Source organism: Ovis aries, chromosome X (assembly GCF_016772045.2).
Source record: "Ovis aries strain OAR_USU_Benz2616 breed Rambouillet chromosome X, ARS-UI_Ramb_v3.0, whole genome shotgun sequence".
In the NCBI taxonomy this organism is placed as follows: Eukaryota; Metazoa; Chordata; class Mammalia; order Artiodactyla; family Bovidae; genus Ovis; species Ovis aries.
Genome location: NC_056080.1, coordinates 55,016,198 through 55,039,294, shown reverse-complemented (window position 1 = coordinate 55,039,294; position 23,097 = coordinate 55,016,198). Strand labels below are relative to the sequence as shown.

The 23,097-nt window shown below is 38.4% G+C and overlaps 1 protein-coding gene across 1 annotated transcript in view; it reads right to left on the bottom strand.

The window, feature by feature from the left end:
• DGKK (diacylglycerol kinase kappa) overlaps positions 1–23,097 on the bottom strand; it is a 179,206-nt gene that overhangs the window by 56,489 nt on the left and 99,620 nt on the right. Inside the window, exons 8-12 of the mRNA XM_042242317.2 lie at positions 8,012–8,114; positions 2,814–2,997; positions 1,998–2,106; positions 1,096–1,235; positions 93–174 (exon numbers count right to left, since the gene is read on the bottom strand). Coding sequence (XP_042098251.1) covers positions 93–174; positions 1,096–1,235; positions 1,998–2,106; positions 2,814–2,997; positions 8,012–8,114 — 618 coding nt within the window. The remainder of the gene's footprint in view (positions 1–92; positions 175–1,095; positions 1,236–1,997; positions 2,107–2,813; positions 2,998–8,011; positions 8,115–23,097) is intronic.

Below are 23,097 nucleotides of genomic sequence, written 5' to 3'. Positions count from 1 at the left end.
ATGGATAATACAAATGGTTCTCTTTGGTTTTTACCTATTATTTCAATGCAGAATAAAGATGTTGGCTTGAATTACAACTAGGCAGTAGTTACCTCAAATCGGGGTACGTCCATTTCAACTTGCCCTCTTAGCAATGGGGTTTGTCTGGGAGTCTCACGGATCATCACACTCCATCTGAGATAACATTTAAAGACAAATATTTAGGGCTCTGTTTCATTAAAGGGTGGCATCAATGCTTCATATGTCATGAAAAAGGTCAAAATATTTATGTGGTGAGTCATGATGTGTTGTAGGGGATGCCCAAGTTATCTCAGGTCACTTGATCTCAAGGTTAGAGGACCAAGAGGGTCCTCTGCCTCATGACTTCTCAAAGCCAGTTTGATGGAAGGAATTCTACCACAGAGTTCTCAGACAGCAGCACTTCCCAAGCAGTGATAACTGTCAAGATCACTTGAGGTGCTTTTGTAACATATACATACCAGAGCCCTACCCAAGACCTACTGAATAAGAATGTTTGTGCTAGGGCCCAGCTTGGTACCTTGAAAAAGCTCCCAAGGATAGTCTTATTAGCAGCCATAAATCAAATAGTATGCCCCCTCATAGAAAATCTCTCTTCTCAGAAGATTGGAGGGCAATATTCTCTCTTTTCTAGGGCACAAATAATCCAGGCCAATTATTTATGAATCCTCTTTTTTAATTTCTTTGAGAACTGAATGAAGCTATAGAACTATAGAATAGTTTTTTCTACAATCTTAGAATAGAAAGATGGAAATTTTCCCAAGGAAAAACTATGCTTACATAGATAATTAGCTATGCAATTTGAAGGAGGTTCGAAGAACCCTTGAAATTTACTGATGGGGGTTCCTGCTCTAGGATCTTTTAAGTTTGAAGAGGGGCTTCAGTGATGTTTAAAGGATACATAGTAGATTATTTTTTCTTAATAAACAAGATCCCCCAAATTTCCCTGCACTGGAGCCAGAAAAGCAATGAGGCTCTGTGAAGGAGTTTAGAACATCCCTGATTGAGATAATGTAACTGAGAGTAACTGGCAAGGGACTGGAAGAGCCACAATGAACTGATCTTTCAGCCACTCACCTGTCTAGAATCCTCACACCAGCTTTCTCTACTCTGTTGAGGATGTTCAGAGGTGACTTGTTTTTGTTCCAGAATGCACCCCAGCCGAGGACACGGGCCAGGTCATTACCAGTTCCAAGAGGGATGACTGCCAGCTGACACTGCAAGAACAATACCAGGCAACCTTTTCAGACAATCCTACCAAGATCCACCCATAAAAAGACCCAGAGGATCCTTTTTGGGAAAGAATATTGTCTCAAAGTCAGTGGCAATAAAGGACTTGTGATTTTAGGAAGTGTATAGGAAGATATTTGAAACTGAGTGAAATTTTCCCCAAGTAGTTGGGTCCCACTCTTGGCAATACAGAACCTACTCAGTAAGCAGAAAAGTTGCTGGAATATGCCAATATTTGTAGTTATGCTTCTAAAAGAGAAACATAGCCACAGATTTTTATCTAGGCTGGTCCAAGGAGATGAGGGGCCTCAAGGAGACAAAGTTACTGCAGTCAGAAGAGTAGGGGGCTGCTTAGGGAGAGCGCGGTGAGGTAGAGGTAGAGGAACATTCTGCTACACTTGAGACTCAGTGAAGAAAATAAGTGGCCTCAGGAAGGGTAGGGAATGGGTATTGAATGCTCCCTGATGCCACTTCTTTTTTGCTTGCCCTCCTCCCCTTTAAATCTTCATCTTGGGGCTTGGGGAATAGAGCATTGCTCATTTTTTCAGCTAATTTCCTCTTTTCTCCTTCCTATTGATAGATCCCAAAATGGTATAGGTTTAGATTGGGAATCTGTCAGTCAGGTTGACTGTGAAACCAGTAGGAAACACACATTTTATAGACAAAGAGAGTAAAGACGGGGATGTCGTAGGATAAGCAGCTCCATACTCTCTCTAGCAATGGTTAAACTAAATCACCTAGGGACTCACCTGTTCATGTAATCCAAAGGCATCAATCAGAGATAAGACCCAGTTCACACTGCCATCTCCACCACAAACCACCACGCGAAAGCGAGCAAAGTTCTTGAACATGCAGAGCCTGGAAGGAAGAAGGGAAAGGGCAGTCATTTCATGAACTAACAAGTTTTAAAACTCTTTCCTACAATGTGCCAGGAGCTAAGGACTGCTCCTTCTGCACTCTGCTATTAGGCTACCTGCCTCTTTTTCCTTAACCTCTATCTCTCTGTGTACTTAAGATTACAGGAAATGCTCCCACAGGCCTTGCCTTGACCCACACTTTTGTTGGCTCAACCTTGTTCTGTAAGTTACTAGTGGCCTAGCCAAATCTACTTGCTGAGGCCTAGGAAGAATGCCTTGCACAGTTGCCAGTGGGTTCACAGAAACCAGGGCTGAACAGCCAGATGGTCTCTAAATAATACAGCTTTCTAGTAGAAATATATCTACTGGTCCCCAGGAAAAAGAGTGAATGACAGGAAATGTGTGTAGTAATATCAGTTTGCCTCCTCCTCTGAAGTCAGGAGACACAGTTTTACCTTTTCCAACTGGAAAAGATAAAGCAAATCTGAGAGCAAGACATAGGCTTGAAAGGATTTCTGGAGATGGCTAAAAGTCTGCTAGCCAGCCAACTCAAGATGTTCTGGTGCTGTGTTTGTGTCCTGTCTTGAGAAAATAGATCTTTCCTGTGCAGGTACTAGAACTAATTCCAGGAAGCATATCCTACTCTAGAATGTGCAGAGAGGGGAATCATTTCTATATGCCCAACTACATCCCTTACCCCATGCTTACCCGGCTTCAGGTCCACCCTTTGACAGGTCAAACACTTGAGATGGGTTAAGGTACTGCTTGAATTTCCGGAGGAAGACGATCCCTTGATGATCGCCACTTTTGGAGTTGATGAAGATGAGAAGGGGGCATGAACAGGCTGAAGACCAATCAAGATGCCAAAAGTCTGGAGATACTACTAATTGGCCTAATAGTGCACACAACAGAAAGAAAAGAAAAAAGAAAAAAAAAAAAAAAGAAAAGGGCCATTGAGATGACTTAACATCAAAATTTGCAGACTTTTAAAAACAGCTTTATTGAGGTATAACATATACAAAGAACTGCATATATTTTAATGTGTACAATTTAGTGAGCTTAGACATATGCAAATACTCATGATACCATTACCACCATCAAGATAACAGGCATCTAATACCTCCCACAGCTTCCTTGTGCCTCTGAGACTGAAGAACAGAAGGGAAGTCAGATGCAACCCAAAGGGGCTTTCATTGAAAAAAAAAAAAAAGCTGATCTTTGCCCAGCTGTTGCCAGGTAGCCAATATTTCTTAAGCAACTACTACATACCAATCATCATGCTAGATACTTCTACAGTTCTAGACCTTGCCCTCAAGCTGGGGAGACAGACATACAAAAATGTGTATTGTAACACAAAGAATAAAAAATTGGTACCACAACCAAAGGTCAATAAAATGTCAAGGGGAAACTAAGGAAAGAGAAGACTGAGAGCTTAGGAGAAGGATCAACACACCTAATGAATACTAGCTCAGTGAGTGATGGCTCAGTTGCTACACTGAGAAGATATAATGTCAGGAGAGATAGGTAGGAAAGGCTGCCTTTCAGCCAAGAACTAATAACAGAAGATATCAACGTGGGGTGAAGCAGGGCACTTTAATTGCTCCTCTAAGGCTCTGGTAGAGCAATCTAAGTTATCATATCAACTTTCAGGGGAAACAAGACTATAGGGAAATTGTCTGGACAAGACAGAAGCTTTTAATAATCCCCAATAGTAAAATTCCCCATAGAGAAGTGGAGTTATAGCAGTCTAAATTGCCAAAGCCTGCCAGCTCATGCTGAGTCGTAGAGTCTGTTGGCAGGGAGACAGGCAGTGAGCAATGGCCTCATAGGAGATGCTAGACAAATTATGAGCCCCCAAACCTCTGAGCTCATAGCTTTGCAGGGATTCCCCAGCAAAAATAAGTGCAAAGAGGAAAAAGGATATGGGTTGCTCCTGAATGGTGTGGGCTAGGGGGAGAGAGGCAGGTTGAAATGCCCCATTTGTTGTAGCCTGGATAAAAAGAAGCCTGAAGGAAGACTATTGACTTGAGCAGACTTCATGGCTATTTTACCTGGAAAAATCTAAAGCAAGCTTCCTCTATGGGCTAAGTTCTAATCACTGGCCAGTGGAACTTGAAGGCATCCTGAACCAGTTAGGCTGTCATGCACCACATTTTCAGAGCTTGCCAGGACTTATAACTACATGAGGAGTCTGCTATGTTCCTTCAGTAGCATAGCCTGGAAGGAGTTATCCTCCTTGAACATGTTATCCTTTTTTTTTTTTAACACTTTTTTAAATGAAAAATATGTTAAAATAGTGGTAGTTAAGACATTCATTCATTCAACATATATGTACTGAGGGCATTCTTTGTGCTTGTCCTTGTTATGTTCTGATATATAATGATAGACAAGATAGAAACAATCTTTGCTCTTGTGGAACTTATATTCTAATATAAGGATACAGACTGTAAGAAATAAATATAGAAATAATGTGATATGAAGAAAAATAGAGCACGAAAAGGGGATGGAGACTGAAGGGGATGTTATTTTAGACAAGATGATCAGGAATGGCTCCTCTGGGGAGATGACATTTGAGATGAGATTTGAATGAAGGTAGTAAGTAAAGCAGATATCTGGGGGAATAGTTTTTTAGGGGTCAGGAGGAAGATTAAGAAGCTACCCAGATGGCCTAGGATGTCTAGGGACAGTGAAGAGAAGAGCATGGCTACTGTGGAGTAAAGGAGAGAGGTGACAGGGACCAGATAAAATGACAATAAGGTGTTAAATGAATCCTATGAACAAGGTGACAAGATTACTACATGGATAGTAATGTGGGCTAGAATATAGCAATGTTAAGAAGATTCATAACCAAGTAAATAATCATGTCCACAAGGTTGCTTTTGAATAGGCTAATGTTAATTGTAAGGGAATGTCCTGCATTATTCAGCAATTTTAACTAATTAAAATAAAAATATAGAAGGGCAACTTGTCAACTTTGAAGTACCTACAGCTGGAGGGAGAGCCACTGGATGACAGAATCAAGATTGACAAATGACCTTAACAAGCAGTTGGGTCAAAGTCAACAAGCTGAAAAGGGGATAAATATAAGGCTTGGCCTTTAGGCCCAAGGGCATAAATTGCAGCAGAACAGGACAATAGGAACTTGGCTTGGCAGCATCAAAGTGTGAAAAGGGCTTAGGGGATTTACTTGACTTTAAGCTCCAGATGAGTCAACAGTCTGAAAGAGCCTTTCAAAAAAGAGTTCATGCTTCTTTGAGCTACATTAATATAATCACAGTGCCCCAAACCAAGGAGCCAACAGTCACTCTCAAACTTGTTCAGTTCATACCACGAAAGGATGTTAAGGTTGGCTTCCTGTTCCCCTTCCTGTATTTTAAAGTCCTCTTTTACAAATGTTAACTCCTCATTTAACCCTCATAAGGCATCCGAGCAGGAAACAAATGGTACATAAGGCAGAGAGAGGTTAAGTAACTGGCCCAAGGTCACACAGTTAGTACATGATGGAGTATGCTCCCAAGACTAGTAGTATCAGCATCATCTGGGGATGTGTTAGAAATGAAAATTCTTGTGCCCTACTCAGCTCTACTGAATCAAAAGCTGTGGGGCAGGGGCTGGGGCCTAGAAATCTGTGTTTTAATAAGCCTTCCAGATGATTCTGATGCATTCTCAGATTTGACAAATACTGCATATGAATTTTGCCCCCATGTGAATCAGGGATTCTGTCTTAGTCATATCCTATTCTCTACATTGTTCATCACTGAGTCTTACATATACTTGGCATTCAGTAAATGTATTAATTAATTCATGCAACAAATCTTGACTGTGCATATGCCATGTATCCCGGTTTAAGTGCTAGTGGTACAAGAGCTCCCAGTCTGGAGTAGAAGACATTCATGTGATGAACTATAATATAGTGTGGTAAGTGCTCTGAGATATGTGTTCTGGGTTCACAGCAAAGGAAGTGATTTATTTGTCAAGAGAAATGGGGAGGAGCAATTACAGAAACCTTTAAACAGAAGATAAGAATTAACTTTGTTCTCACCCTCTAGGATGAGAGAAGAAGCAGATTAGGTAGGAAAAGGGGGAAATTAGAAGACATTCTCAGAAATTAAGAGTTTGTTGACCAAATAAATAATGAATGAATAGATGAGTGCTACTCAGCAATGGCACGTGTTTCCTCAGATGCCTCCACTCTGGGATGTTAGAGAAGGGATTCCCTAGCTTGGCCAGAGGGGTTGGCCCAGATCATTTTTAATGATTTTATCATCTCCAAGATGGGTGGGACTTCCCAACGGGAGACCTATCCATTAAGGATAGGTCCAAGAAGCCAGAAAAAGTCAAGAAGATACAGAGGTTTTAAAAGCTACTCCTAATAAACTAAGTAATACATGCTAGAATGACGGGTTCTCAAGAGTGACATTCAGTTGGATCAAGACTGCAGATGACGAAGATGAAAGGCTAACTCATGGGGCATTAACGTGAGTCACTACACCAAAAGAATGGCTTAGCATAGGTGCTTCTAAGAAATAATGACATTGGTGGAAAGCAAAAGGAAGCAGCAATACTATTAGCTGACCATCTATAATAGGAGTAAGAAATTATATAGGATGGGAAAAAACAAACTAAAAAACTCTAACTTCCACCAGGCCAGGAAACATAGAACTCATTGGGCCAGTTACAAAGAAGAGGTAGCAGCCCCTTAACACTTATTTGGGAGTGATTTATTAGATGCTGAAGTGGCTATCCTTCAGACTCCCCAAAGACATCTTCCCCAGGTTCCTGTAGTGGTGAGCAAAGTCTCACCACTTCACATTCAGGACTTCATTGACTTTCACTAGGAGTCTGAGTACACTTGGCTGACTAGTTTGTTACTTTTCCTGTTTTATCAACTCCATCTTTCCCGTAGTCTCTTTTTTCTCCTAGCCAGTCAAGTATCCTTTATGTACCAAGGCATCAGTCTCATGACTTCTCTAGTCACCTATCTTGTAGGTGAATCTATGTGGATAAATATTTGAATAGATCTGAGATTATTATATATATATGCATCCCTGAGTGAGGGATATGTGCCTGAGCATGTCATCATGGGGACATATGAGTATGTTTGCCTGCAGAAAACTGTGTGAGTGGCTCATTCCATGTACCAATGTCTGTCTGTATCTGTGTTGGGATTAGGAAAGAAACTGGAAAATACTAGAACAGCTCACATACATGTATGTGCACATATGCTGTGTCTAGTTCTAAAACTGTTGTAATGATTACAGGAATCCTTCCTCCTTTTGTTCTCTAAGGAAACTATATACTCTTCTTTCTTTTCCTTTCTCTGCTCCCAGCTAATGCTGGGTTTTACTTGGCAATGAAGTAGGCAGCAAGCAAACAAAATTATTTCATGGATTATCTAGTGTCTGGAAATCAAGAAAAAGCTGAAATGAATTCTGATCATTTGGTAACAACTGTGACAGAGGCTACAAAGAACATCCCCACATACAGATACATCTACACTCACCATCCCAAAGGTCTAAAAATCATGAGCTGTCTTTACACATAGGGGCTTTCCTGGTGGCTCAGCGGTAAAGAATCTGCATGCAATGCACAAGACACAGGAGACGCAGGTCTGATTCCTGGGTCAGGAAGATCCTCTGGAGGAGGAAATGGCAACCCACTCCAGTATTTGTGCTGGGAAAATCCCATGAACAGAGGAGCCCGGTGGGCTATGGTCCATGGGGTTGCAAAGAGTAGGACACACTGAGCTGCGGAGCACACAGGTATGCTCTACACATTTGCACACTTGTACTTTCAGAAATGCTTGACTAGTTGACCAGAATAATTTAATTGCAGTCATTTCCCCCAGGCTTTGCACCCTCCTTCCCTCCACAATGTATTTCTGAGATTAACATTTAGCTACTCACCATCACCTTTGGGGTCGCTCAGGGCAGTGGGAGGAATGACTGATGATCGATGACTTCCAAACCAGCATTCCTTGGAAAACCGTCTCCTGCAGTCATCATGCACCTGGAACGACAGGAGAAGAAAGAAAAAAAGAAAAACATGAGTGGGGTGAAAAAAGGATAACATAGAGCATCATTTTGTCTCAATTCCAAAATTTAAGTGCTTAGTACTCAAAACTCCCTTTTTGAGATTTGGTGCCATACACATACTCCTGACTCAACGTCTTTTTCCATTTTGAGTCTGCATCATCCTTGAATGTGGTCTCTGAACCCTGTTCCTTTCAAAGGTGCCTTTCAGAAGATACTATTATAGGCACTGAGTAGATGCCAGTCCTAGGGTACAATTTTAGTGGCCTACAGAATGGGGAGTTTACTTGTAGTATAAGAGTGCTAATCCTGATAATATGTTATTATACTTCAAACCTTACAACAGTCATGTGTGTTAGGGAAGACATTATTAAATTTGTTTTAGAAATAAGAAAACCAAAGCTCAGAGAGGAAAAGGATTTTGCTCAAGGTCAAACTTTGAAGTAAAAAACCTAAGACTCGGCCACCTTCCCTACTAATGGCATACTTCCCAGATTTCTGATATCTTCAAGCATCACTTCCTGAAAAATTACACAGTTACTAGATGACATGAACCTGGCCTAATTAGGCAAAATTAATTGAAAAAGATCCAGAGGACAACCAGAGTTGTCTTATTTTTAAATGACAATATAATTGAAATAAACATTACATTAATTTCAGGTATACAACCTAACGACCTGATATCTGTATACATTGTGAAATTGTCACCAGAGTGAGTCTAGTTAAATCAATAATTATACATGGATACATTTTTTCCTTGTGATGAAAACTTAAGATTTACTTTTCTTTAAAACTTTTATTTTATACTGGAGTATAACTGATTAACAATGTTGTGTTAGTTTTAGGTATACAGTGAAGTGATTCAGTTACACATGTACATGTATATATTCTTTTTCATGTTCTTTTCTCATTTAGATTATTATAGAATATTGATCAGAGTTCCCTGTGCTGTTCAGTATGTCACTGATGGTTACTAGATTTACTTTCTTAAGGAACCCTAACATATTACTAAAGGAATCCATCAAAACACAAGAAACCAAGAGGAGAAGACAAGAACAGAGAACTACAAAAACAACCAGAAAACAATGAACAAAATAGCAGTAAGTAAATACCTATCAATAATCACTTTAAATTTAAATGGATGAATTCTCCAATCAGAAGAAATAGAGGGCTGAACGGATACCAAAATAGGGCACATATATGCTGCTGACAAGAAACTCACTTCAGATCTAAAGCCACACACAGACTGAAAGTGCAAATGGATATTAAAAGAAAGCCATAATAGCAACACTTATATTTGACAAAACAGACTTTAACACAAAGACTGTAACAAAACAAGGAAGGGCATTAAATTATGATAAAGGGGTCAATCCAACAAGAATATATAACATTTGTAAACATTTATGCACTCAACAGAGGAGCACCTAAATATATAAAGCAAATATTAACAGAAATAACTGAAGAAAGAGACAGAAACACAAGAATTTTAGAGGACTTTAATATCCCAGTTACATCAATGGATACATCAGCCAACAGGTAGTCAATAAGGAAACGCTGGCCTTAACAAATTAGATTACCTTAACACATGAGATTACCTTAATAGATATACATAGAACATTCTATAAGAAAGCAGCAGAATACATATTCTTTTCAAGTGTGCATAGAACATTCTTCAGATACATCACATGCTAAGCCATAAAACAAAGTCACATTAAATGTAAGAAGATTCAAATCATGGTAAACATCTTTTCTGAAAACAACACTATGAAATTAGAAATCAACTACATGAAAAAAACTGGAAGAAACACAAACATAAGGACACTAAATGACGTGCTGCTAAATAACCAATAGGTCAATAAAAAAATCTAAATATACCTTGAGACAAATGAAAATGGAAAAACACCTCTAAAATCTATGTTGTTGTATTCAGTGTTAAGTCGTGTCCAAATCTTTGCAACCCCAAGGTCTGTATCATGCCAGGCTCCCCTGTCCTCCACTGTCTCTTGGAGTTTGCTCAAATTCATGTTCATTGAGTTGGTGATGTTATCTAACCATCTCATCCTCTGTTACACTCTTCTCTTGCTTTCAATCTTTCCCAGCACCAGGGCCTTTCCTAGTGAGTCGGCTTTTCACATCAGGTGGCCGAAGTATTGAAGCTTCAGCTTCAGCTTCAGCATCAGTCTTTCTAATGAATATTCAGGGTTGATTTCCTTTAGGAAGGAAACAGCAACCCACTTCAGTATTCTTGCCTGGGAAATCCCATGGACAGAGGAGCATGGCAGGCTATAGTCCATGGGACTGCAAAGAGTCAGACACAACTGAGTGGCTAATACACTGACTGGTTTGATATCCTTGTAGTCCAAGTCACTCTCAAGAGTCTTCTCCAGCACCATAGTTTGAAAGCATCAATTCTTTGGCACTCAGCCTTCTTTATGGTTCAACTCTCACATCCATACATGACTACTGCAACAACCATAGATTTGACTATATGGTCCTTTGTCAGCAAAGTGATGTCTCTGTTTGTTAATACACTGTCCAGGTTTGTCATAACTTTCCTTCCAAGCAGCAAGCATCTTTTAATTTCATGATGGCAGTCACTGTCTGCAGTGATTTTGGAGCCCAAGAAAATAAACTCTGTCACCTCTTCCACTTTTTCCCCTTCTATTAATAGTTGCCATTGAGTGATAGGACCAGATGCCATGATCTTAGTTTTTCCAGCGTTGAGTTTCAAGCCAGCTTTTTCACTCTCCCTTTTAACTCTCATCAAGAGACTCTTTAATTCCTTTTCACTTTCTACCATTAGAGTGGTACCATCTGCATATCTGAGGTTGTTGATATTTCTCCTGGCAATCTTGATTCCAGCTTGTGCTTCTTCCAGCCCAGCATTTCTCATGATGTACTCTGCATATAAGTTAAATAAGCAGGGTGACAATATACAGCCTTTTCATATTCCTTTCCCAATTTTGAACCAGTCAGTTGTTCCAAGTCCAGTTCTGTTTTTTTTTTTTTCTTTGATCTGCATAGAGATTTCTCAGGAGGCAGGTAAGGTGGTCTGGTATTCCTATCTGTTTAAGAATTTTCCACAGTTTGTTGTGAGCCACACAGTCAAAGGCTTTAGAGTAGTCAGTGAAGCAGAAGTAGATGTTTTCCTGGAACTCCTTTGCCTTCTCCATGATCCAATGAATGTTGGCAATTTAATCTCTGATTCCTCTGCCTCTTCAAAACCCAGCTTGTACATTTACAAGTTCTTAGTTCACGTATTGCTGAAGCCTAGTTTGAATGATTTTGAGCATAACCTTGCTGGCATGTGAAATGAGCACAGTGTAGTGTAGTTTGAGCTTCTTTTGCATGTCCCAAAATCTATGGGACACAGCAAAAGCGGGAGGGAGTTTTATAACAATACAGGTGTATTTGAAGAAACAAAAATCTCAAAGAATCTAAATATCCATTTAAAGGAACTACAAAAAGAAGAAGAAGCAAAGCCCAAACTTAGGAGAAGGAAGAAAATAATTGATAATAGAGGAAATAAATGAGATAGAGTCTAAAAAATACAAAAGATCAATGAAAGTAAGAGCTGGTTTAAGAGAGGAATTAAAGAGTCTCTTGATGAGGGTTAAAAGGGAGAGTTAAAAAGCTGGCTTGAAACTCAACGCTGAAAAAAGTAAGATCATGGCATTAAAAAGACAAGCAAAATCAAGAAACTATTTAGTTAGACTGATCAAGAAAAAAAGGAGCACCCCAAAAAAGATAATCAGAAATTAAAAAGGAAAAATTATAACTTTACACACCAGAAATACAAAGGATTATAAGAGAATACTATGAACAATTATATGCCAACAAATTAAACAACCTAGAAGAAATGAAAAAAACTTCTAGATCATATAATCATCCAATACAGAATCACAAAGAAACAGAAAATATGAACTGACTCATTACTAGTAATGAAATTGAATCAGTAATCAAAAAACCCTCCCATAGAAAAATCAAGGTCCAGATGGCTTCATGATGAATTCTATTAAATATTTTAAGAAGAGTTAATATCTATCAGTTTCAAAAAAAATGACAAAGGACTACTTCCAGACTCATTCTATAGGGCCACCATTATCCTGATACCAAAACCAGACAAAAACACTACAAGAAAGAAAATTACAGGCCAACATCTTTGATAAATATAGATGCAAAAATCCTCAACCTAGCCATAGCAATGAGGTTCAAAAAAGAAATAAAATCATCAAAATAAGAAAAGCAAAAGTAAAAAAATCACTATTTTCATATGACAGAATACTACATAGAGAAGACACCAAAGACTGCACCAAAAATGTAGTAAAGGTAATGAATTAAGAAATTTGCAGACACAAAATTAATATACAGGAACCTGTTGCATTTCTATACACTAATGATGAACTATCAGAAAGAGAAATGAAGAAAAGAATCCAATTTATAATTGCATCAAAGATAATAAAATACCTAGGAATAAATTTAACCAAGGAAGTAAAAAGACCTGTAACCTCAAAACAATAAGACAATGATTAAAGAAACTGAGGATGACACACCAAAATATGGAAAAATATATCACAGTCATGAACTGGATGACTCAATATTGTTAAAATGTCCATACTCCCCAAAGTAATCAACAGATTAAATGCAATCCCTATCAAAATATCAATGGCATATTTCACAGAACAAGAAAAAACACAGTTCTTAGATGAAAACACAAAAGACTCCTAATAGCCAAAGCAATCTTGACAGAACAAAACTAGAGCTGTCACACTTCCATACTACAAAGCTATAGAATTCATAGCAGTATGGAACTGGCACAGATCAAGGGAAAAGAACAGAGAGTCCATAAATAAATCCACACTCATATGATCAGCTAACTTATGACAAAAGAGATAATAAGAATATAAATGGAAAAAAAGACAGCCTCTTCAATAAAACTGGACAGCTGTATTGAAAAGAATGAAACTGGACCACTTTCTTACAAATACATGAAAATAAAATAAAATGGATTAGAGGCTTAAATGTAAGACTTGAAACCATAAAACTAGAAGAAAACATAAGCAATGAGCTCTTTGAAATATTTTTTTTTTGTATATGTATCCTCAGGGAAGGCAACAAAAGCAAAAATAAACAAATGGAACTATATGAAACAAAGACTTTTGCACAGTGAAGGAAAACACCAACCAAATGAAAAGAGAACCTCCTGACTGGACGAAGATAATTGCAAGTGATATACCCAGTAAGTGGTTGATACGGAAAATATATCAGGAACACATACAACCCAATACAAAAAACAAACAAACAAACAAACAAACTGGTTAATAAATGGGCAGAGGACCTGAACAGACATTTGCCAATGTAGACATATAGATAGCCAACAGGCACATGGAAAGATGCTCAACATCTTTAATCATCAGGGAAATGCAAATCAAAATGACAATAAGCTATCACCTCACAAGTTTCTGATGACTTTTCAAAAATACAAGAAACAACAACTGATGGTGAGGATGTAGAGAAAAGGTTCCCTTGTGCAATGTTGGTGGGAATGTAAATTGATGCAGCCACTATGTAAAACATTATGAAGATTCCTCAAAAGAACTAAAAATAGAACTACCATGCAACCCATCAATTCCACTTCTAGGTATTTATCCAAAGAAATGAAAACACTAACTCAAAAAGATATACATACCCCTATGTTCACTGAATACTATTTAAAATAACAAAAATATGGAACCACTGTAAGTGTCCATTCATAGGTGAATGGATAAAGAACATGTTATATATATATATATATATATATACACACAGATATAATGTATACATATATAATACATACATATACACACATATGTATATACATACACACATATAATATATATATAATGTACATACATGTCTATATTTTTATATATATAATGGTATATCACACAGCCATAAAAGAGAACATTTTGTCATTTGTGGCAACATGGATGGACTTGGAGGTTATTATGCTAAGTGAAATAAATCAGATAGAGAAACACAAATACAGTATTATTTCATATATATGTGAAACCTGAAAAGAAAACACATGAACAAACATAACAAAACAGAAATGGGCTCATATACACAAACTGGTGGTTGCCAGAGTGGAAGAGGTTGGGGGATGAGTGAAATAAGTGAGTGGGATTAAGAGGCAAAAACTTAGGACTATGAAACAGCTTTCAAGCTAGGCCTCAGTGGGGTTTCTCTGGTAGCTCAGCTGGTAAAGAATCCGTCTGCAATGCAGGAGACCCTGATATGATTCCTGGGTCATAGGTATGACTCCTGGGAAGATCCCCTGGAGGAGGGATAGGCTATCCACTCCAGTATTCTTGGGTTTTTCTGGTGGCTCAGATGGTAGAGAATCTGCCTGCAATGTGGAAGACCTAGGTTTGATACCTGAGTTGGGAAGATCCCCTGGAGGAGGGCATGGCAACTCACCCCAGTATTCTTGCCTGGAGAATCCCTGTGGACAGAGGAGCCTGGCGGGCTACAGTCCATAGGGTTGCAAAGAGACACAACTGGGTGACTAAGCACAGCACACAGCACAGGTCTCAGCAGTATGTGAACTAACTTGCAGTTGTACAAGCTACGTTGAGAAAAGGTAGAGGAACTAGAGCCCAAATTGCCAACATTCATTGGATCATGGAGAATGCAAAGGAATTCCAGGAAAACATCTACTTCTGTTTCAATGACTACTCTAAAGCCTTTTACTATGTGGATCACAACAAACTGTGGAAAATTCTTAAAGAGATTAGAGTACTGGACCACCTTACCTGTCTCCTGAGAAACCAATATGATGGTCAAGAAGCAACAGTTAGAACCAGACATCGAACAACTGACTGGTTCAAAATTGGGAAAGGAGTGCAACAAGGCTGTATATTGTCACCCTGCTTATTTAACTTTTATGCGGAGTACATCATGCGAAATGCCAAGCTGGATGAATCACAAGCTGGAATCAAGACTGCCAAGAGAAATATCAACAACCTCAGATATGCAGATGGTACCACTCTAATGGTAGAAAGTGAAGAGGAACCAAAGTATTTCTTGATGAAGGTAAAGAGGAGAGTGAAATAGCTGGCTTGAAACTCAACACTAAAAAAACTAAGATCATGGCATCTGATCCCATCACTCAATGGCAAATATTAATAGAAGGGGGAAAAGTGGAAGCAGTGACAGATTTTATTTTCTTGGGCTCCAAAATCACTGCAGACAGTGACTGCCATCATGAAATTAAAAGATGCTTGCTCCTTGGAAGGAAAGCTATGACCAACCCAGACAACATATTGAGAAATAGACATCACTTTGCTGACAAAGGACCATATAGTCAAATCTATGGTTGTTGCAGTAGTCATGTACAGATGTGAGAGTTGGACCATAAAGAAGGCTGAGCACTGAAGAACTGATGCTTTTGAATTGGAGTGCTGCAGAAGACTCTTGAGAGATCAAACCAAGTCAATCCTAAAGGAAATCAACCCTGAATATTCATTGGAAGGATTGACGTTTAAGTTGAAGCTCCAATAGTTTGGCCACCTGATGCAAAGAGCTGACTCATTGGAAAAGACCCTGATGCTAGGAAACATTAAGGCAAAAGGAGAAGGGGGCAACAGAGGATGAGATGAAATGGCTAGATAGCATCACTTATTTAATGGACATCAATTTTAGCAAACTCTGGGAGATAATGGAAGACAGAGTAGCCTGGTGTTCTGTAGTGCATGGGGTTGCAAAGAGTTGGACACAACTTAGAAACTAAACAACCACCACAACAACATATATATATATATAATTATTAGATATACATACAAAGATCCTGATGCTGGGAAAGATAGAAGCAGGAGGAGAAGGGAATGGCAGAGGATGAGATGGTTGGATGGCATCACCAACTCAATGGACCTGAGTTTGAGGAAGCTCACGAAAATGGTGAAGGACAGGGAAACCTGGCATGCTTCAGTCCATGGGGTCACAAAGGGTTGGACATGACTGAGTGACTGAACAACAACCATACATACAAAAAAGAGAAAGGAATCTAAACATAATACTAAAGAAAGTGAAAGTGAAGTCACTCAGTCATGTCCGACTCTTTTGCCACCCCACGGACTGTAGCCTACCAGGCTTCTCTGTCCATGGGATTTTCCAGGCAAGAGTACTGGGGTGGGTTTCCATTTCCTTCTCCAGGGATCTTCCAGACCCAGGGATCGAACTCAGGTCTCCTGCATGCAGGCAGACGCTTTACCCTCTGAGCCACCAAACATAACACTAAAGGTGGCCTTCATATCACAAAGGAAGAGAGGAAAAGAAGAAAAGAACAAAAAGAAATACAAAAATAATGAAAAAATAGCAATAAGCAATACTTATCAGTAGTCACTTTAAATATAAATATGAACTAAATGCTCCAAAAAGAATATGTAGAGTAGCTGAAGGGATTAAAAAAAAAAAACCCATATATATGCACCTAAAAGAAATTCACTGAAGATCTAAAGATATATACAGACTGACAGTGAGAGAATGGAAAAGAGTATTTAATGTAAATGGAAATTAAACAAAAGCCAGGATAGCAATAGTTACATCACACAGAATAGAGTTTAAAACAAAGACTATAACAAAGACAAAGGAAGATGTTACATAATGACATAGGGATCAAACCAAGAAGAACATATAACAATTGAAAACATATATACACCCAACACAAGAGCAAATAACAACCTACATATCAATAAACAGATTATCTAGATAGAAAACCAATAAGGAAATATTGTCCTTAATACATAAGACAAACTGTTCTTTATATATATTCCATTCAAAAGCAGCAGAAAATAAGTTACTTTTGACTATACATGGAAAATTATCCAGAATAGATCACATGTTAGGCTGAAGAAAACATCTCAGTAAATTTTAAGAAAATTGAAATTATATCAAACAACTCTTCTGACCACAATGTTATGAGACTATAAATAAACTACAAGGAGATAAAACAAAACTGGAGGGGGCAATCCCAAGATGGCAGAGGAATAGGACGGGAAACCACTTTCTCCCCGACAAATTCATCAAAAGATCATTTGAATGTTGAGCAACTTCCACAAAACAACTTCTGAACACTGGTGGAGGACACCAGGCACCCAGAAAGGCAGCCCAATCTCTTCAATAGGAGATAGGACAAAATATAAAAGACAAAAACAGAGACAAAAGATTTAGGGATGGAGACCCTTCCTGGGGAGGGAGTCGTGAAGGAGAAGTTTAATGCTCTCACAGCCATGTCTGTGGGGAGTTTTGGAATCTCAGAGGGCAACATAACTGGGAGGGGAAAAAAAATCCGCAGAATATGCACCTAACCACAACTGCCAGCAGAGAAGTGGCCCAGACGCTGATGTCCTTCTGCAGCAAGTGGGGGTTGGGCAGGGGGACGTGGGCTGCATCATTGGTCCTTAGGGTAAGGACTGGGCCTGAATGCCCTGAGGACATGCTGAAGGAGCTAAGGTGAGATAACCCAAATCCTGGGAACACCAGAGACCAAAAAAAAGGCTTTTCCTGCAAAAGGCTCTAAAGCCTCACGGTGACCCTTGGCACTATCACAGAACAAAGGATTGAGTGAATACCAAAGAAGAGCAAGCTGGCTGCCACACAGGGCCCTCCCTCCCTGAAGGCAGAGAGGCTGGCCTGTGACAGCCAAAAGGTAAGGGGCTGCTGCAAGCTCAGCCCCAGAGACTGCATCTTCCACCAAACTGTGAGCAGGTTCCCAGTTGCTAACCACATCTTCCTGGGATCCTGGAAGGTTGACATCTGTCAGGAGTGTCACAGCCTAAGATCAGCTCCCCAGAGGAGACACACAAAACACCTGGGACTGTGTTCTAGTGGCACACCTGGGAAACTGAGTGACCAGGACCAGGGAGGTGAATAAAAGCACAGCCCACCTGGGACAGTGCTCTCGTCAAGCACCCAGTTGCCTGAGCTGCTCGGACCTGGGAAGGGCACAAAACACACAGCCCATCTGGGTCTGAGCCCCTGTGGAGAACCTGAGTGGCTTATACCTGGGAATTGCATGAAATGCAGGGCCCACTTGGGACAGTGCCCCTGCAGAGCACCCTGGAGCCTGAGCAGTGTAGACCTGGGAAGTACATGCTGCCTTGGGCTGTGGCAAACCTAATGTGGTCCATCCACTGTGAGCATTCCCCACTGCATGCCAGTGGTATTTGTTTGCAGTGTCCCTCCCTCCCCACAACACAACTGAACAAGTGAGCCTAAATTAGTGGCCACCTTTGCCCCCTAGTGTCAGGGTGGAAATTAGATACTGAAGAGACTTGCAGAGGAAGGAAGCCAAAATAAACAAAGAAGGGGGAACTGCTCTGGAAGTGACAGGTGCAACAGATTAAAACCCTGCATTTAGTAATGGAGACTGTGCATTTTAAGGGTACCTATAGACCTTGAGAACAAGTACAAGCCGGAACAAGGGACCATCTGACACTGAACTGACCCCACACTGCCCACAACAGCCAAAGAGAAATTTCTAGATATATTTTTACTATTATCACTTTTTAATTATTGTTTTAAAATTAGTTTTTTATTACTCCTTTAACTTTCATTTTTATAGCCTACTATTACTTTAAAAAACCTATTTTTTAAAAACAAGTTCCATATATATTTTAAAAAATTTTGTGATTATGTTTTGTATTTTTATATTGTATTTTTGAGAGTCTAACATCTATTCTAGGTTTTTAATCTTTGCTTTTTGATATTTGTTATCAATTTTGTACTGCTAAGAATCTAATATTTGGTATCCATTTTCACTTAGGAATTTGATTACCGGGTTGATTGCTCTCTCCTCTTTTGACTCTCCCTTTTCTCCTCCTGGTCACCTCTATCTCCTTCCTCCCTCTTCTCTTCTCTACATAACTCTGTGAATCTCTCTGGGTGTTCCAGGCTATGGAGAGTACTTAGGGATTTGATTACTGGCTAGATTGCTCCCTCCCCTTTTGACTTCCCCTTTTCTCCTCCTGGTCCCTCTTCTCTTCTGTATATCACTCTGTGAATCTCTCTGGGTGCTCCTGGCTGTGGAGAGTCATTTCACCAATAACCTAGGGGTTTTATCTTCTATGCTGTATGGATGGAAAATTCTTTAGGCTACTGTAAGAGAAGGGCTGAAACCCAGAGGCAGGAGGCTTAACTCCAAAACTGTGAAACATCAGAGAACTCCTAACTCTAGGAAACATTAATAGACAAGAGCTCACCCAAAAGTGTCTACACCTACACTGAAATCAAGCTCCACCCAAGAGCCAAAAGGTTCCAGTGCAAGACACACCATACTAATTCTCCAGCAAAACAGAAACACAACCCTGAACATTAAAAAACAGGCTGCCCAAAGCCATGCCAAACCCATAGAAACTCCAAAACTCACTATTGGACACTTCATTGCACTCCAGAGAGAAGAGATCCAGCTCCACCCACCAGAAGACAGACACAAGCTCCCCCAATCAGAAATCCTTGACAAGCCATTAGTCTAACCCTACCCATAGGGAGCAGACTCCACAATTAAGAGGAACCACGAACTTCCAGCCTGCAGTAAGGGCACCCCAAACACAGCAATCTAAACAAAATGCAAAAGCAGAGAAATATTCAGCAGGTGAAGGAACATGATAAAAATCCACCAAAGCAAATAAAAAAGGAGGAGATAGGGAGTCTACCTGAAAAGAATTCAGAATAGTGATAGTAAAGATGATCCAAAATCTTGAAAACAAAATGGAGTTACAGATAAATAGATTAGAGACAAGGATTGAGAAAATGCAAGAAATGTCTAACAAGGACCTAGAAAAAATAAAAAAGAGTCAATCAATAATGAATAATGCAATAAATAAGACCAAAAACCCTCCAGAGGGAACCAACAGTAGAATAACTGAGGCAGAACAGAGGATAAGTGAGGTGAAAGAATGGTGGGAAAATCTCATATAAACAATCTATAATTTTATACCTAAAGGAACTAGAAAAAGAAAAACAAATATAACCAAAAGTTAATAGAAGGAAGTAAATGATAAAAATTTCTTCTGTAATAAATAAATGAAATAGAGACTAAAAAATGGAAAAGATCAATGACACTAAGAGCTGGTTCTTTAAAAGATAAAATTGATAAACATTTAGTCAGAATCATAAAAAAGAAGAGAGAGGATCCAAGTAAATAAAATCAGAAATGAAAAAGGAGAATTTACAACTGATACCACAGAAATACAAAGGATCATAAGAGATTTCTATGAAAAAGTATATGATAATAAAAAGGACAATGTAGAAGAAATGGACAAATTCCTAGAAATGTACAATCTCCCAAGACTGAACCAAGAAGAAATAGAAACCATTATTAGACCAATTACTAGTAATAAAACTAAATCAGTAATAAAACACCACTCTCAAGAAAGGAAAGTCCAGGACCAGATGGCTTCACAGGTGAATTTTACCAAACATTTAGATGAGTTGACACCTATATTCTCAAAGTATTCAAAAATTGAAGAAGAGGGAACACTTCCAAATTCATTCTATGAGGCCACCATTACCCTGATACCTAAACCAGACAAAACACAACAAAAAAGAAAATCAAAGGCTAATATCTTTGAAGAATATAGATGCAAAAATCCTCAACAAAATATTAGCAAACAAATGTTACAATACATAAAAAGGATCATACATGATGATAAAGCTGGATTCATTCTAGAGTCACAAGGGTGGTTCAACATACAGAAATCAATCAATGTGATACAGCACATTAACAAAAAGGAAAAAGCACTTGATAATCTCAATAAATGCATAAGAAGCATCTGACAAAATTCAAAATAAAAATTCTCATCAAAGTGGATATAATAAAGATGTGTTTGTTTACAACAAACTCATGGCAAACATAATACTCGGTGGAGAAAAGCTGAAAACCTTCCAGCCAAATTGAGGAATAAGACAAAGATGCCAACTCTCACTGCTTCTGTTTTACATATTATTAGAAGTCTTGGATATAGCCATGAGGCAAGCAAAAGAAACAAACATTGTCCAAATTGGAATAGAAGGAATAAAACTCATTATCTGAAGATGACATGCTACTCTATATACAGAATACTAAAGTCTATATGTAAAACTACTAGAACTAATAAATGATTTCAGAAAGGGACTAGGATACAAGTTTAATACCCAGAAATCTTTTGTATTTCTATACACTAATAGTGAAATATCAGAAAATGAAAGTGAAAAAAATCTTATTTAACTCTAGGAATAGAGGTGAAAGACTCATCATATGAAAACTATAAAATTTTGATAAAAGTGATTAAATATTACTCAAAGAAATGGAAAGATAATCACTTGTTCTTAGAATGGAAGAACTAATATTGCTAAAATGGCCATACTACCCAAAGAAATCTATAGATTTAATGCAATTCCTATCAAAATACCCATAACATTTTTCACAGAACTAGAACAGATAATCCTAAAATTTGTAGGAAACCAAAAAAGACCCAGAATTGCAAAAAAAAAAAAAAAAATCTTGACAAAGAATTAGAAAGCTGGAAGAATCACACCCCCTAACTTCAGATCTTCAGACTGTGTAGTAATACAAAGCAACAGTAATGAAAACATTATAGTATTGGCACTAAAACAGACACATGGATCAATGGAATAAAATAGAGAGCCCAGAAATAAACCCACACAGATATGGCCCATGACAAAGGAGGCAAGATTATACAATAGACAAAAGAGAGTCTCTTCAGTAAGTGGTGCTGGGAAAACTGGACATGTAGATTAAAAAAAATTAGAATATTCCCTTAAACCACATACAAAAATAAACTCAAAATGGTTAAAGACCTAAATTTTAAGACATAACACTTCTAGAGGAGAACAGGGGCAAAACATTCCTTGACATAAATCATAGCAATATTTTCTTAGATCAGTTTCCCAAAGCAAAACAAATAATTGGAAAATATTTAAAAATAGGACATAATCAAACTTAAAAGCTTTTGCACAGTAATGAAAACCATCAACAAAATGAAAAGATAACCTATGGAGTGAGAGAAAATATTTGCAATGTGACCAAGAAGCAGTTAATATCCAATATATACAAACAACCCATACAACTCAATACTGAAAAAAACAAATAACCCAATCAAAAAATGTGCAGAAAACTTAAAAAGACATTTTTCTAAAGAAGAAATACAGTTGGCTAACAAAAAGATCTCAATATCACTAATTATTAGGGAAATGCAATAGGGAAATGCAAATAGGGAAAAAAACTATAATGAGGTATCTCTTCACAGCACTCAGAATGGTTATCATCAAAAGGTATATAAATAATTGATGCTAGAGAGGATTTATAGAAAAGAGAACCCTCCTACACTGTTTGTGGGAATGTAAATTTGTGTAATCACTGTGGAAAACAGTATGGAGTTTTCATAAAAAACTAAACCATATGATCCAGCATTTCTACTACTTGGTATGTATCTGGAAAAAATGAAAACTCTAATTTGATAAGATACATGCATCTCAATGCTCTTAGCAGCACTATTTACAACAGCCAAGATGTGGAAGTAACCCAAGTGTCCATCAGAAAGTATGGTTTAAGAAAGTATGAAACATATACACAATGGAATATTACTGTCATAAAAGGAAATAAATCTTTCCATTTGCAGCAAAGTGCATGGACCTAGAGAATATTATGCTTAGTGAAATAAGTCAGAGAAAGACAAATACAATGGACGACAGAGGATGAGATGGTTAGATGGTATCACCGACTCAATGGACATGAGTTTGGGTAAACTCCGGGAGTTGGTGATGGACAGGGAGGCCTGGCGTGCTGCGATTCATGGGGTTGCAAAGAGTAGAACACGACTGAGCAACTGAACTGACTGATATGATATTATTTTTATGCAGAATCTAAAAAATAATACAAATAAATTTGATAAATAGACTCACAGAGAAAGAAAAAAGCT